This window comes from Phascolarctos cinereus, unplaced genomic scaffold (assembly GCF_003287225.1).
Source record: "Phascolarctos cinereus isolate Bilbo 61053 unplaced genomic scaffold, phaCin_HiC Scaffold_5;HRSCAF=322, whole genome shotgun sequence".
Lineage (NCBI taxonomy): Eukaryota > Metazoa > Chordata > Mammalia > Diprotodontia > Phascolarctidae > Phascolarctos > Phascolarctos cinereus.
In genome coordinates, this window is record NW_027555958.1 from 10,803,124 (window position 1) to 10,817,537 (window position 14,414).

General features: G+C 43.1%; 1 protein-coding gene across 1 annotated transcript in view; it reads left to right on the forward strand.

Annotated features, from left to right (window-relative positions):
- NGEF (neuronal guanine nucleotide exchange factor) overlaps positions 1-14,414 on the forward strand; it is an 82,007-nt gene that overhangs the window by 33,719 nt on the left and 33,874 nt on the right. Inside the window, 1 exon segment of the mRNA XM_020972174.2 lies at positions 10,857-11,017. Coding sequence (XP_020827833.1) covers positions 10,857-11,017 — 161 coding nt within the window.

Genomic DNA, 14,414 nt, shown 5'->3' on the forward strand with positions numbered 1-14,414 from the left:
CTTGACTTGGAGAGCTCACTCAGTAAGTATTTATTGAGTGCTTACTGTGTGCTAGATGCCACGGAGGCTACAGAGATGGCTGAGACAGGGTCATAGAATCTCAGGGTCTCTCCCATACCTGGAGAGGAGTCCTACCTCAGCTGCAGCCCCTGCTTGAAAACCCTCTCTGGCCATAGTCTGTCTTTGGCTCCACATCTGAAACCTTTTTGGGTGGCAGGAGCTGTCCAAGTTTGTTCCCCACTGGGCACAGCCTTCAAGGACTGGGGTCATCTCCTTGCCACAAGGAGGCTGCAGAGGTAATAGAAGGCAGGTCCTAGCCATGCTAAATGAGAACCATAAAGAATGGCTAGGGGAGTGAACGGCAATTCATAAAATATGGGTCAGCCTAAATGAGTATGTTTCCAGGTAAGAATTTAGCTCATGCATAAATAATTGGAAGCAGGGGGCTGAGAAAGCCTCGCTGAATAGAGGCACATATTGGAAAAGAAAAGCAGGCTAGGCATCAGTTAATCAGCAGTGTGCAAAAGCAGTCATTGAGAGCTGTATGTGAGGCAATGAACTTTTGTGGGGAGGGAGTTTGGAAGGAGGGAACGTCAGGGCACCCACATCAGGTGTGTGGGGAATTGCGTCCCTTGCTAGAAAAAGGCTATTGATCATTGGGAAACAGCCAGCTGAAAAATACAGAAAAAGGGATGTGACACACCATTACATGTATACAATGAGAATGCCCAGAAAAACTAAGATGGAGGATGACTAATGATCTATAAATAGGTGACAGGGAGGAAGCAGGATGTTTTTAAGCAGAGTGCCAGGACCAGAGCATCCATCCATCCATCAATCAATCTCCGTCCAGTTAATGAGCACTTCCAGTTGGGTGCCTGCTGTCTTTCAGAGGTTCTCCTCCCCCTCTCAGAGAAATATTGGGAAATCTGTGGCAGGTCCCTGGGCCAGCTCTAGCTGTGTTCTTTTCGTTTGCTTTTATGGTGTTTTACTGATGCTCTTCTCTTTACATCATTGTCACTTCCCAAATGAACCGTCCTTATAATAATATAGTTAAGATGACTAAGTCTGCAGACACATGCCTCATTCTGCACCAAAAGTCCACCCGTGTCCCAGGAAGCCAGAGGCATGGTTCACCAAGTCTCCTGGAGGCATAGTTGGTCACTTCAATGGAATGATTGGTGGCTCTAAAGTCTGAAGACCCTGGTTCAAATCCCACTTCAGCCGCCTGGACAAGTCACTTAACCTCTCTGTGCCTCATTTTCCTCATCCGTAAAATGAAGGGGTTAGGGGTTAGACTCAATGGTTTTTAAGGTCCTTTCTGACCCTAAATCTATGATCCTATGATCCTTTTTTAAAAATTGCCCTCAAGGAGTTGTCATCCTGCTGGAAGAATACAGTGCCATACTGTCCACTGTATACTTATGCTGAGAAGTATAAGACAGAGTACAAGGGAGGCAAAGAACTCCAGACAAAGTATTCTGGGAAAATGTGAGCAGAGAAAGAACATATTTAGTTGGAGGGTTGAGAGAAAGTTTCATGGAAGACTTAAGGAAGAGAAAACATTTGGTTTAATTTTTTCTCCATAAATCAATCAATAAGTATTTATTATGTGCCTACTGTATACCAGGCACTTTGCTGGATTCGCTGAGTATAAAAATGAAAATGAAACAGTCTCTGTCTTCAAGAGTTTATATTCTATTGAGGCAGCAGGGACAGCATGTACTTAATCAAGCAACAAGCATTTATTAAGTGCCTACTGTATGCTAAGTGCTAGGGTGGAGACAAAAATGAAAGTCCCTGCCCTTAGAGGGCTTGGATTCTGTCAGGGGGACAAATAAGTACATATAGCAGTGTGTACAAAATAAGGCAGTTGGTGCAGGGGAAGGGAGGGAAGGAAGCAGGAGGAAGGAGGGAGGGAGGGAAGGAGGACTGGGAAGGGAATGGGTTGGAATCAGGGGAGGCTTCATGGCGAGAAGTCAGAGAATGTTTAAAGGCAGAGAAGAAATGGTGACTATTGGATGACCACCTCAGTAGACCGTAAGCTCCTTGAGGGCAGGACTTGTTTTACTTTTGTCTTGTTCTCCTCGGGTCCTACCTAGCACGGTAATAATAAATGATGTTTTCATTGAATAGAATGGACACCCAGGGTAGAGTCAGGGCTGGTTTGCTGGGCAGCATATCCTTTGCTCTCAGCCCAATACCAGCACCATGGGAGACATGGGCCTAGCCTTCCTGTATCTCACCATCTGATTACAGGGAAGATGAGACTGAAGAAGGGTCTTTGCCTCTGTGTTCCATTCTGGGGGGGAAATGTAAAGGATGCACCATATGGAAAGCAGCCTGGAGCTATGGAAAGGGCACAGGACTTGGGGTCAGAGACCCTGGATTCAGATCCTGCCTTTGGCACTTACTTCCTCTGTGGACTGGGATAAGTCATTCTACTTTTCTGGGCCTCAGTTTCCTCACTTGAGGAAATCACAAGGGAGTTGAATTAGCTGTTCCTTTCGGTTCCAAATTTGTCATCTTATGTTATGTGGTTCATTTACTTTGGGGTTTTTTTCCCTTCCCTATTTTTCCTGGTATCCTGCTTAGCTTTTTAGATATTGTAGGTTAGGACAAAGGTTGGCAGTTAAAGAGAGAAAAGCCACTTTAAAATAATATTCTCAGAAGAGAATATTTTTAGAAGAGTTCTGATGTACTTTGTACATTTTTTCAACCTATGCCAGATAGATTTTTATAGCAATTATGTGTATGTATGTATGCACATGCACACACGCATATATCCTAGTTTGTACATTTTTATTATTTAATGTACAGAATGCACATGAGTGCACATCAAATTTATCCTCTGCCCCAATCACTCCCAGCCTCGTCTCACATTTAGTATTAGTGTACCTGTTTTCCCATATCCCCTCCAATATTTGTCATTCTCTTCTCTAGTCATCCTAGCCAACCTGATGGGTATGAGATGGTACCTTAGAGTTATTTTAATTTACATTCTCAGATTATTAGTGGGGGCAGGTAGGTGGCACAGTAGATAGAGTACCAGGCCTGGAGTCAGGAAGTCCTATCTTTCTGGGTTCAAATCTGCCTTCAGATACTTACTAGCTGTGTGTGACTTTGGGCAAGTCACTTAACCCTCTTTGCCTCAATTCCTCATTTGCAAAATGAGCTAGAGAGGGAAATGGCAAACCATTCCAGTATCTTTGCTAGGAAAACCTGAAATGGAGTCATAAAGAATCAAACACAACTGAAATGATTGAACAACAAAGAATTATTAGTGATTTAAAATATTTTTTTCTTATGGTTACGGATAGCTTTGATTTCTTTCTCTCATGAGGCCTATTCAAGTCCTTTAACCCATTATCAATTGGGGAATGGCTCTTATTCTTGCACATTTGATACAGTTGCTTATATATTTTAGAAATGAGACCTTGATCGGAGAAACTTGCTACAAAGATACTTTTCTCAGTTTCCTGCTTTTCTTCTAATTTTAGCTACGTTGGTTTTGTTTGTGCAAAAATGTTTTTTTTTAAATTTCATAAAATCACAACTATCCATTTTACCTCCTGTGAACCTCTGTATCTTTTGTTTGGTTGTGAATTCTTTCCCTAATTATAGATGACAGATTTCTTCTCTGGCACACTGATTTTCTTATGATATCACCCTTTATATTTAAATCACAAACCCATTTTGAGCTTACTTTGGTAAATGGCGTGAGATTTGGTCTATGCCTTGTTTCTGCCAGACTACTTTCCAGTTTTCCCATCCGCTTTTGTCATTTATAGTGTAAGTTTTTGCCATTTCCTTCTCCAGCTTATTTTACAATAAGGAAATTGAGGCAAACAGGTAAAACAACTTACCAAAGTCATACAGTTAGTAAGTGTCTGAGGCTGGATTTGAACTCAGGTTTTCCTGACTCCAGGCCTGGTATTCTATCCACTGCACCACTTAGCTGCCGACATAAGTTAATTAGTTTAGGTAGTATTGTTATTTTTCCTACATTGGCTCAGCCTACCTATGAGCAATTCATATTTCTCTAGTTATTTGGTTCTGTCTTTATTGTGAAAATTTTCTTATAATTATATTTATGTAGTTCCTATTTGTACGTCTTGGCAGGTAGACATCCAAGTATTTGGTACTGTCTGTAGTTATTTTAATAGAATTCCTTTTTCTAGCTCTTCTTGCTGGGTTTTGTTGGCAATGCACAGAAATGCTGATGATTTGTGTGAGGTTTTTAGTTGACTTTCATGGGTTCTTTGAGCAAACCATCATATCTGCAAAAAGTGATTATTTTTGTTTCTTCATTGCCTATACTTATTCCTTCTATTTTTTTCCTTATCTTATCGCTATAACTAGCATTTCTATTGAATTTAATTGTTCTTTAAATGTTTGGTAGATTTGCTTGTAAATTTGGGGTTTTTTTTCCTAGTGGGCTCATTTATAGCTTGTTCAATTTCTTTTTCTAAGATGAAGTTACTGAAGTGTTCTATTTCCTATTCTGTTAATCTGAACAATTTATATTTTCATAAATATTAATCCATTTCATTTAGAATGCCACTTCTATTAATATAATCACTAAGCAACATAGCACCTAATAATTGCTTTTGTTTCCTCTTCATTAGGTGTGAATTTACCTTTTTTTCATTTTTGATACTTGTAATTTGGTTTTCTTCTTTCTTTTTTTAAAATCAAATTAGCCAATCCCTCCCCCCCAAAAAAAGCTCTTTGTTTTATTTATTAAGTCAATGTTATTGTTTTTTTTTTTAACTTCCAGTTTTGTTAATCCATCCTTTGATTTTCAGGATTTCTATTTTGGTATTTAATTGAGGGTTTTTAACTTATTGTTTTTCTAGTTTTTGCCGAATTGCTTGATCTGCTCTTTCTGTATTTTTATTTTTATCTTTTGGGAGGCAATCAGGGTTAAGTGACTTGCCCAAAGTCATACAATTAGTGTCTGAGACAAAATTTCAACTCAGGTCCTCCTGACTCCAGGACTGGAGCTCTATCCACTGTACCACTTAGCTGCCCCCTTTTTCTCTTTTTATTAACGTATTTAGAGATATACATTTTTTTCCTAAGTACTACTTTGCATCCCACAAATTTCAGTATGTTATCTTATTGTTGTCATTATCTTTAGTTAAATTATTGTTTGTATGATTTGTTCTTTGACCCATCCGTTTTTAGGATTATTTAGTGTCCCATTAATTTTTAACCTACATTTCAAAAGCCCTTTACTGAACATAATTTTATTGCATTATGATTTAAAAAAACATTTAATATTTCTGCTTTTCTACATTTATTTTTGATGTTTATATGCCTCAATACATGGTCAATATTTGTGAAGGTGCCATGCACAACTGAAAAAATATATACTCCTTTCTATTCCCATTCAATGTTCTCCAGAGGTCTATCATATCTAACTTTTCTAAAATTCTATTCATCTCTTTAATTTTTTTTTCTTGTTTATTTTGTGATTAGATCTGAGAGGAGTAAATTGAGGTTTCCCATTAATAAGTTTTACTATTTCCTCTTGCAATTCATTTAGCTTTTCTTTTAAGAATTTGGATGCTTTGCCACTTGGCACATGCATGCTCTTATTGATATTAGTTAATTATCTATGGTACCTTTCAGGAAAAATATTTTCCCAGTTTTATCTCTTTTAATTAGTTCTGTTTTTTCCTTTTGCCTTGTCTAAGATCGTGATTGCCACCCCTGCCTTTTCTACTTCAGCTGAAGCATAATTGATTTTTGCTTTAGCCCTTATTTTAACTCTATGTATATCTTTCTGTTTCAAGTGTGTTTCTTGTAAATAATATATTATTAGATTCTGGTTTCTGATCCATTCTCATGTCTTCTTCCATTTTATGGGTGAGTTCATCCCATTCATATTCACAGTTATTATGGTTAAGTATTTTCCTCTATCCCATTGTCATATTTATCCCTCTATTTTTTTTTTTACTATATCCCCTCCTCAAGAATCTGTTTAGCTTCTGACCTTACTCTGCCCTCCTTCTGCCCCTTGCCCTTCTCTTAATCTCCTTCCTTCCTACTTCCCTGTCGGTAAGATGAATATCTGTACCCAACTGTGTCTGTATATTTATTTTTCTCTCCTTGGACCAGTTCAAATGAGAGTGAGGTTCAAGTGTTGCTCACCCCTCTTCCACCCTCACTAACCCTGCTGTTGTATAAACTCTTCCATTAACTTATTTCCATGTGGCATGGAATCAGGCCTCTCGCCCTCCTGGTTCCCCTCCATCTTGTCCATGTCATAGCATGAAGGACCTTCCTGATGTTTCATTAGAATTGAGTTATATTGTATCCTGATTTATGTCAATGTTGTCTCCTCCATTTGAATATGAAATCCTTGAGGGCAGGGACTATTGTGTCTGGGACACAATAAGCTGTGAGCACTTAATAGATGCCTGTTGGTTGATTTATTGATTCCACTTCTCTATTGCTGTCATAAAAGGAAATAAGGCTAGTCTGGCCAGCCTCCCCTGGATACCGTCTCCCCTCTAGCTTCCATCCTCATCTCCCATCTTAATGTCTTTGTACTGGCCATCCCACATTCCTGAAAGACACTTCCTCCTTCCACTTCATAGAGTCTTCTTCCTCTAAGATACATTTCAGGCACCATCTTCTGAATGAAGCCTTTTCTAACCCCCTCCACAAAAGTTAGTGCCCTCCTTCCCGCCCATCTTGTATGTAGCTGCTCTCTATATACAGTTATCCCTTCCACATCACAACTTTCCCCATTGTGGTTTCAGTATATCGCAGGTCAGCATAAGAAATTAAATGAGAATTTGTTGACACAGATGACAGGTGAAGGCCAGCAGACAATGCAGAAAAAGTTTAGAAACTCAGAAATGCATAAAATATATGTGTAGTATTATATAATATCAACATTTTATCTTTTAATACCAAAATAATTCAGACTTCTTCTCTAGTACAAAGGGACGGCCAAAAATTTTTACTTGGATTTTCCAGATCTTGGGGGCACCGTGCCCCTAACCCTTGTGATGTGGAAGGGATAACTGAATTTTTACTTCTTGTTCCTACCCGTCTCCAGCCCATTAGAATTCCTGGTGAGCAGAGATTATTTCATTCTTTGTACTTATATCCCCAGCCTTAGCATAGTGTCAGGTACACTTGCTGACATGGTAATGCTTGTTGGCTGACTGATGGACAATTAAATGCCTACTACATGCCAGGCATTATGTTAAAACTCTGGGAATACAAAGAAAGGAGAGGAAGAGGGTTGGAAACTAAGCCCCTTCCCTCAAGGAGATTATATTCTAATGGTGGAGACCACAAGTAAATAACTAGGGGCATGCAAGATAAAGACCAGGTAGGTGGAGGTAATTAGAAGGGAAAGGCATTGGTACTGGTTGATAAAGCCATTCTGGGCTTTGTGTTGACTGCTTCCTTTTCTAGATGTTTACCAACCACCCCTTGAATAATACATTCTGGAATTTTGCTAGGAACTTGGTCAAGCTCACTGTCCAACACTCCATTCTTTTCCCTTTATTGAAAATCAGGAAAACATTTGCCCTTCTTGAGTCCTGACTTACCTTTCCCCTTCTCTATTGTTTTCAAAGGGCATTGCCTCAGCTGTCACGTCAGCTAGCCCTGCCAGGACCCTAGGAGGCAGCTTGTCAGAGCCAGGTGACTTGAACCCCTGAAAGGCAGCCAGGAGCTCTTTTGCTATCTCCTTCCTTATCTTGAGCATTAGTTGTTTTTGTTCTGTCCTTTCCAGGACAAAGATTATTCTCCTTGAAGGAGCAAAGAGAAACAAAACAAAGAGTCCAGCAGCTCTGCTCCTTCTGTGTGTAATTACTTGCTAACTACAAATTCCTGCTGAAGAAAACCTTTTCTTGGACCCTGCCCTTTTTCCCAAGGTGGCTGAAAATCCCCTTTTTTCTTGGCTTTAATTTCCTGTCAGCCTTCACTCTTAAGAGTGTTAACACCCCTGACAGTATTCTTACAGGAAAATGCCTTTTCATTGTGTTACACTCATCCTCTATCACCTGCCCTTGCTCCCATCTTCTGTATGTATCTCTGAAGTTGGTGAGTCCCTGTGCATCTACATTGGTCTCTTTACCTCTTATTCTTCCTCATCACACTTGTTTCTCCTTGTATCTTCAGAGATTTCTTATCATAAAATTATAGATTTAGAGCCAGACGGGACCTTCGAGGCCACTGAAGGCAATCCTTTTATTTTACAAATGAGGAAACTCCATCGCTAAGGACTTGCTCAAGATCACACAGCTAGCTAGTGGCAGGGCTGAGGCTTTGAACCCTGGACCTCTGAAGTTCATTTCTGCCCCTTCTGAGTTGATTTCCCCTATAGGATTTTAGTTTGTGGTTTCCTATCTATCCTTTCTTTTTTTTATTCTGATATCTCCTCTCTCCAGATCTGGAGTGTATGTCAAGCCATTCTTTACTTCTTCTCTATCACAAATGCAGATGCATGGAGAACTCTTCAGCACTCTTAGATTTTTAAAGGAGTTGGATAAAAGAAAGAAGTTAGGGTTTAGGGTTAGGGTGTTCTCATATGAAGTCCCTCACCCACCTTGGTCCTCTCATCTGTAAAATGAAGGCTTTGGACTAGAGGCCCCTGGCTCCCTACAAGGGCAGGGCTCCCAGAATTCTCCTGAGGGCAGCTGGGAGCTGGCCCCCTCTCCTTTACCTGATCCAAGGACAGGCCCACCTGTTTCCCTCTCTGCTGGCTCTGCCGGACGCTTCTAACTGCTTTCCCCCTCCCCTGCCCAGTAAGGGGGAGGCCCCAGATCCCCATCTTCTTGGCCCTCCTCCTTCCCCTGAAACACAGGCCAGGTGCTTTAATATTGCTGAGGCTTTCAATGGCTGCTAACTCCCTGCAAACAGAAGGGAGGGCTGGGGGGCAGGGAGCCCAGGGCCAGGGGTGAGTTTCTAGGAACCTCTGAGGTCTGAACGATGTTATCTGCCACAGGCTCTGAAATGTCAAATGTTCCACAGCCACAGAGGCCTAATGCCTTCACTCTTGGGGCCCCTCCTGTCATTTGGGGGGGCTCTTCCTGCAGTCCTTTCCCCTTTGTCTCTTTCACCCAAGGGGAAAAACAAAAGGCACACATAGGTATGAGGTTTTTTGTTGTGAGGAATAAAATATCAGGGAATACCTGAATGTGTTCTCATATGAAGAGGTAAAGTGGACAGAATGCTGACTCAGCAGTCAGAGGACTTGGGTTCAAATCTTGCCTCTGATGACTTTTCACATCCTTGGAACTCAGTTTCCTCCAAGAGTAAAACAAAAGATTTAGACTAAGTTTCTCCCTAAGTCCTTTCAGACTGGCTTGGTCTGAACTCCTAGGAATCAGGGAGATTCTCCCAGGGGTCCTTCCCTCCACCCCCCTCATCCTCCCCACCCCCACCCCTTCCAGCTTCCTTCGGTTCATTATCTTCACCTAGTAGATGACAAGCTCCTTGAGGGCAGGGATAGTCTGTCTTATCCCCAGGGCTCAGCGCAGTACCTGGCACCGAGTAATATGGCCATGGACCAGTTACTTTACTTGAGCCCCAGATTAAAAATTATTTAATTAATAAACCTTTAGTGAATTGAATTGAAATTGAATTTCCACCTCTACTGCTATGAGCCTCTGAAGGTGACTTGGGGCATTTCATCCCTAGAGGTAGAGCAGAGGCTGTGGGTGGAGTTAAGAAATACCAGAGGAGTTTGAGAGATAATTGAGGGCCAAGTAAAGAGAAGGGAGGGAGGGGAGAAGCCACAGGGTAGATCCATCCCCTTCCTCCACCCTTCTCCTCACTCTTGACCCACCCCTGGAGGCGTGGCCTTGGACTGACCCTGAGTAGCCCCTGTAGGGAGATGAGAAACCAGAATCAGCACCTTCCTCCCCCCAAGGACATTTGTAGGGTGGAGAGGGTGGGGAAGGACATCCTAAGGGTGGCTTCAGCAGCAGAATTGTAGACTAATCCGGAGCAGTTGCAGTAGTCCCTCCCAAGAAGGGATGAGCTTCATGACTGGAGCAAAGGAGACAGATTAAAGAGAGAGAGACAGTAGAGATAGAAACTAGAAAACTTGGTCATTGATGGGGCAGGGAGGGGGAAGGGAATTGAGATCAAGGAGGACCAGGAAGGCCTCAAGGTTAGGAATGGGGATGACTGGAAAGATGGGATCATCCTGGACAGAAAAGGGGAAGGTCCCAAGAGGGCTGAGTTGGGAGGTGGGGGAGGGAATGAAATCTAGAAAGGTGAATCGTTACAGCAGTTACTGAAGAAATCCTTCCCAAGGATCATAGCCGTCTGCACACAGGTGGGCTGCTGCCTGAGACTGTTGGGGGTCTTTGAAAAGATGTTGGATGGCCACTTGTCCAGCAGGATGTAGGAAGAAACCTTGGTTCAGGAGATGGCCCCTGGGGCTGGCCCTGCTGGGATTTCAGAGGGTTTAAATTTAGTTTTATTTATATATAAGAATCCCAGCAGCTCGGAGCAGGCTAGTCTAGCCTCTCCATGACCATGAAGCTGCTCTGTGTCACACCAGACAAGTGAGTGGTCATTCAGCCCCTGTTTGAAAATATCCAGTGAAGTCACCCCTGCCTCCCCAGGCATCCCATTCTGCTTGTGAACAGCTCTGGTTGTAGGAAATTTTCCCTGGCATCAGGCCCGCCTATGTCAGCCTCTGCCCCTTCTAGCCTTTGCTCATCGTTGTGGCCTCTGGGGCCAAGGTGAATGAGCAAGCCTCCCGCTTAGGAGCGCAGGTGACGGGGCAGGTAGGCCCTCTGACTAGCCGGATGAAGTGTCTCTCTCTGAGCCCCCAGCCTCATCTTTGTCCTTTTTTGTCTCCCCCAAACTAGGCCATGTTTGAACTGGTCACTTCCGAAGCCTCCTACTACAAAAGCTTAAGCCTGCTGGTGTCTCACTTTATGGACAATGAGCGACTGAAGAAGATTCTCCACCCCTCAGAGTCCCACATCCTTTTCTCCAACGTCCTGGATGTCATGGCCGTTAGTGAGCGGTAAGTGACGGGCATCCCAGCCAGTCTCCAGCCCACCCCCTTGGCAGAATGATATCGTTTGTCAGTCATTCTCTCATTCAACGAGCATTGAGTAAGCACCTGCTGTGTGCCAGGTAGAGATGGTAAGGTATTGTGAATTCAGAGCTTGGGCCTTATGGAACTGAGCAAGTCTTAGCATCTATCTCTACAACAGGGGTTCTTTATCCAAGCCCACAGATCCCAAAGGGTTCCTCCACCAGACCGCCAAAATACAGAAATTGCACCCCCAAGGTTAAGAATTACTGGTTTAAGGAGATAAGTTATAGCACAGATGCCCACCTGTCTACACTGGTAGAGGGGGGGGCTTCCTCACTCAGGGACTCCCTGCACTGATGAAATCATGGATCAGGAAGTCAATTCTCAGAGTAATTAACTGAAAAATTCATAATTGAAGGAAATACCACATTTCATTTAGAAGTCAGTGAAAATAAAGATGTAATTGTTTTTCCCATCCAAGTTCACAGACTTACTGAAATCCATTAGAACCCTTTGGGAAATTATTGCTCCCATTTCACAGATAAAGAAACCAAGGCTGAGAGTGGCTCGCCCTCCAGTGAATGGTAGAGCTAGAATTCAAATATGGTTGTCTTTCCCCTTCAGCTGTCCAACCGTGTAGCCTCCAAATGGATAAGTCAGCACCAAACCGAAAAGCATCATGGCAGCATAAATGGGGATGAGATAAATCAAATCCATAAACCAATATGGCACTCCCAAGCATCTTCAATGCAAAATGTCACATTTTACCCCTGGGTTTATCTCAAAACACAACCAAGTTGAAAGATCTTAATGACCCAATAGTCAAAAGAGGAAGGACAATGGGTATTGGGTCTATAGGACCAGCCCTGGCAAAGATAAGCCTGGAGAACACAGCTGAGATTCCTTCAGAGGGCAGTGTGCACATCCCAGAGTGGGCAGTTTTGCAGAAGAAAGACTCCCAGGCTCGTGCACCTGAGAACAGGGAGGACCTGGTTCCAGGGTCAGTCCACCAGAGGCAGGAGGGGGCGGGAGGAGGCGAGAACTTCAGGAGGCTTTGCTGGGAATTTTTGCCAAAATGTGCTCAGCACCTGAGAGTTTGAGCCAAAGATGTGACAAAAAATGACTGTAGGACAGCCTCCTTCCCATTTTTATAGCGAGAGTTCTATTGTTCCATTTCTTACATCACATGGTATGGATGCAGAATACCTTGATACCCCTGGGTATCCATGGAATCCAGATTTGGAGGGAGGAGGGATAGGCGTGTGACTTATGGGACACAGGGAGCTCCCAAAGAGCTGGCCCCTTTACCAATGCACATGGGCCCTGAGTCGCACAAGAGCACATGTCTGAAGAGGTATTTGAGCCTGGGTCTTCTGAATCAGAAGCTGGCCCTCCAGCCATGATGCCTTGCTGCCTCTGATAGTATCCAGAATACCACTGGAACTATGGGCTGTTTCAATATGGCAGCTGCCTGTCCAGGAATGCCTCAGAGAGTGGGATGAGAGCAGGGAAGGAGCAAACTCACCAGAAGTCAGAAAACACAGGCTTCTTCACCTTGATGCGCTTCCAGTCACAGCAACTCCCCTGTATGTGGGGTTTTCAGGTTTTGACGGCACTTTTCTCAGAACAGTCCTGTGTTTCTGAGGGAGATGCTATTATTATGCACATTTTACAGAGGAGGAAACAGAGGTAAAGTAAGTCACCCAGTGTCTGAGGTGGGCAATGTACACATTTATAGAGCTCTTCAAGATTTATTATGAATTAAGATGAAACTAGGTTTTGCGTGCCTTCAATGAGTGGGAGAAGGGCTGGAGGGAGAATTTGGAACTAAAATTTTAAAGTGAATGTTAAAAAAAAAAAGAAAGAAAAAGAAATGCAGTTTTGCCATCCTGGCAAAAGAATGAGAAATTTTTTTTCCCTTCATTTTTGTCATTGATATGCCTGGGGAGTAGCAGACAGAAAGCTGGCCTCTGAATGGGGAGGGCCTGTGTTCAAAGCCCAGCTCTGAAGCAGTCTACCTGAGTGATCCTAGGCCAGTCCCACTTCTCCATGCACAAGGCAAAGGTCTTAAGAAATGCTCATCTGCATTGCTGGAGGGCACTTTTCACTGGAGTTCCCTGAGCCAACGAAATCACAGGTCTGGTCCAAAAAAGACCTACAAACTGCTTCCTCTCCATAAACGGCAAAGGAGCTCGTAGTAAGACTTATCACCTCCATTTTACAGGTGAGGAAACTGAGTCCCAGGGAGTTTAGGTGACTTGTTCAAGGCCACCCAGGTAGCGAATGGTAGAGCTGGGATTCACAGAATCATGGGATTTCAGAGCTGGGGGCAAGTTCAAAGACCACGGACTTTATCTAACCCTCTGGGCAATGGCTGTCAGCCTTTGGTGAGGGCCTCTCTGACGCAGTGTGCCCTCGGGAAGACAGCCCACTGCTCCAACACCAAGGAGCCCAGAAACAGGCTGGCTGAGTTTGTTTTCATGTTTATAGTTCCCATCCAAAGACCTCTACAACATGTGTGACTCTGATGCCTATACATAAGCACACACACAATGCCATTACCACTGCCATGTTTAGTTAGGTATCACCCGGATCGATCGATCTATCTATCTATCTATCTATCTATCTATCTATCTATCTATCTATCTATCTATCTATATATAAAGCTTGTGTGTGTGCGTGTGTGTACATACACATAGGAGAGGAAGCTAGAAAACAAACAGGATAATGTAAAGAACAGGAAGGAGCCATTGGCAGGTTCGTTAGATTCATGCGCCCACAGATTTAGAGATGGAAGGGACCTTAGAGGTCATCTATTCTAACACCATCATTTTTACAGATGGGGAAACTGAGATACTGAGAAGTCCTAATATTTTAGATTTAGAAATGAAAGGGATCTTACAGGTCATCTAGTTTGATCCCTCATTTGTACAGATGGGAAAACCGAGGACCCAGAGAGAGGAAGGTTACTTGGAACTGAAAAGGATCTTTGTGGTCACCCAACCCCTCATTTTTACAGATGGGGAAATGGAGGCCCACAGGGGGCAGTGACTTGCCCAAGGTCACATGGGTTGCAAATGCCGGGGCCAGGATTCAAAACCGTTCTTCCGATGCAGTTCCTCCACTGCATCCCACTGCCTGTCCAGCTTGGGTCTCATTATAATTCACACGCATGCACATTAAGGGAGGACGTCTTTTCATCCATTGTCTTAGATATTAAATGGTATTTACCTTCAGCGCAATCCTCTCTACTGGGCCTTCTGGCTTATCTTCATGCTGTGGATTGTTTTAACTTTGTATTTTCCATTTTGCTGCATCTCGAGGGCTGGGGAAAGGGAGATTGATGGAGAAAAGAACAAAAAAAATCTATGATTAGCAATCT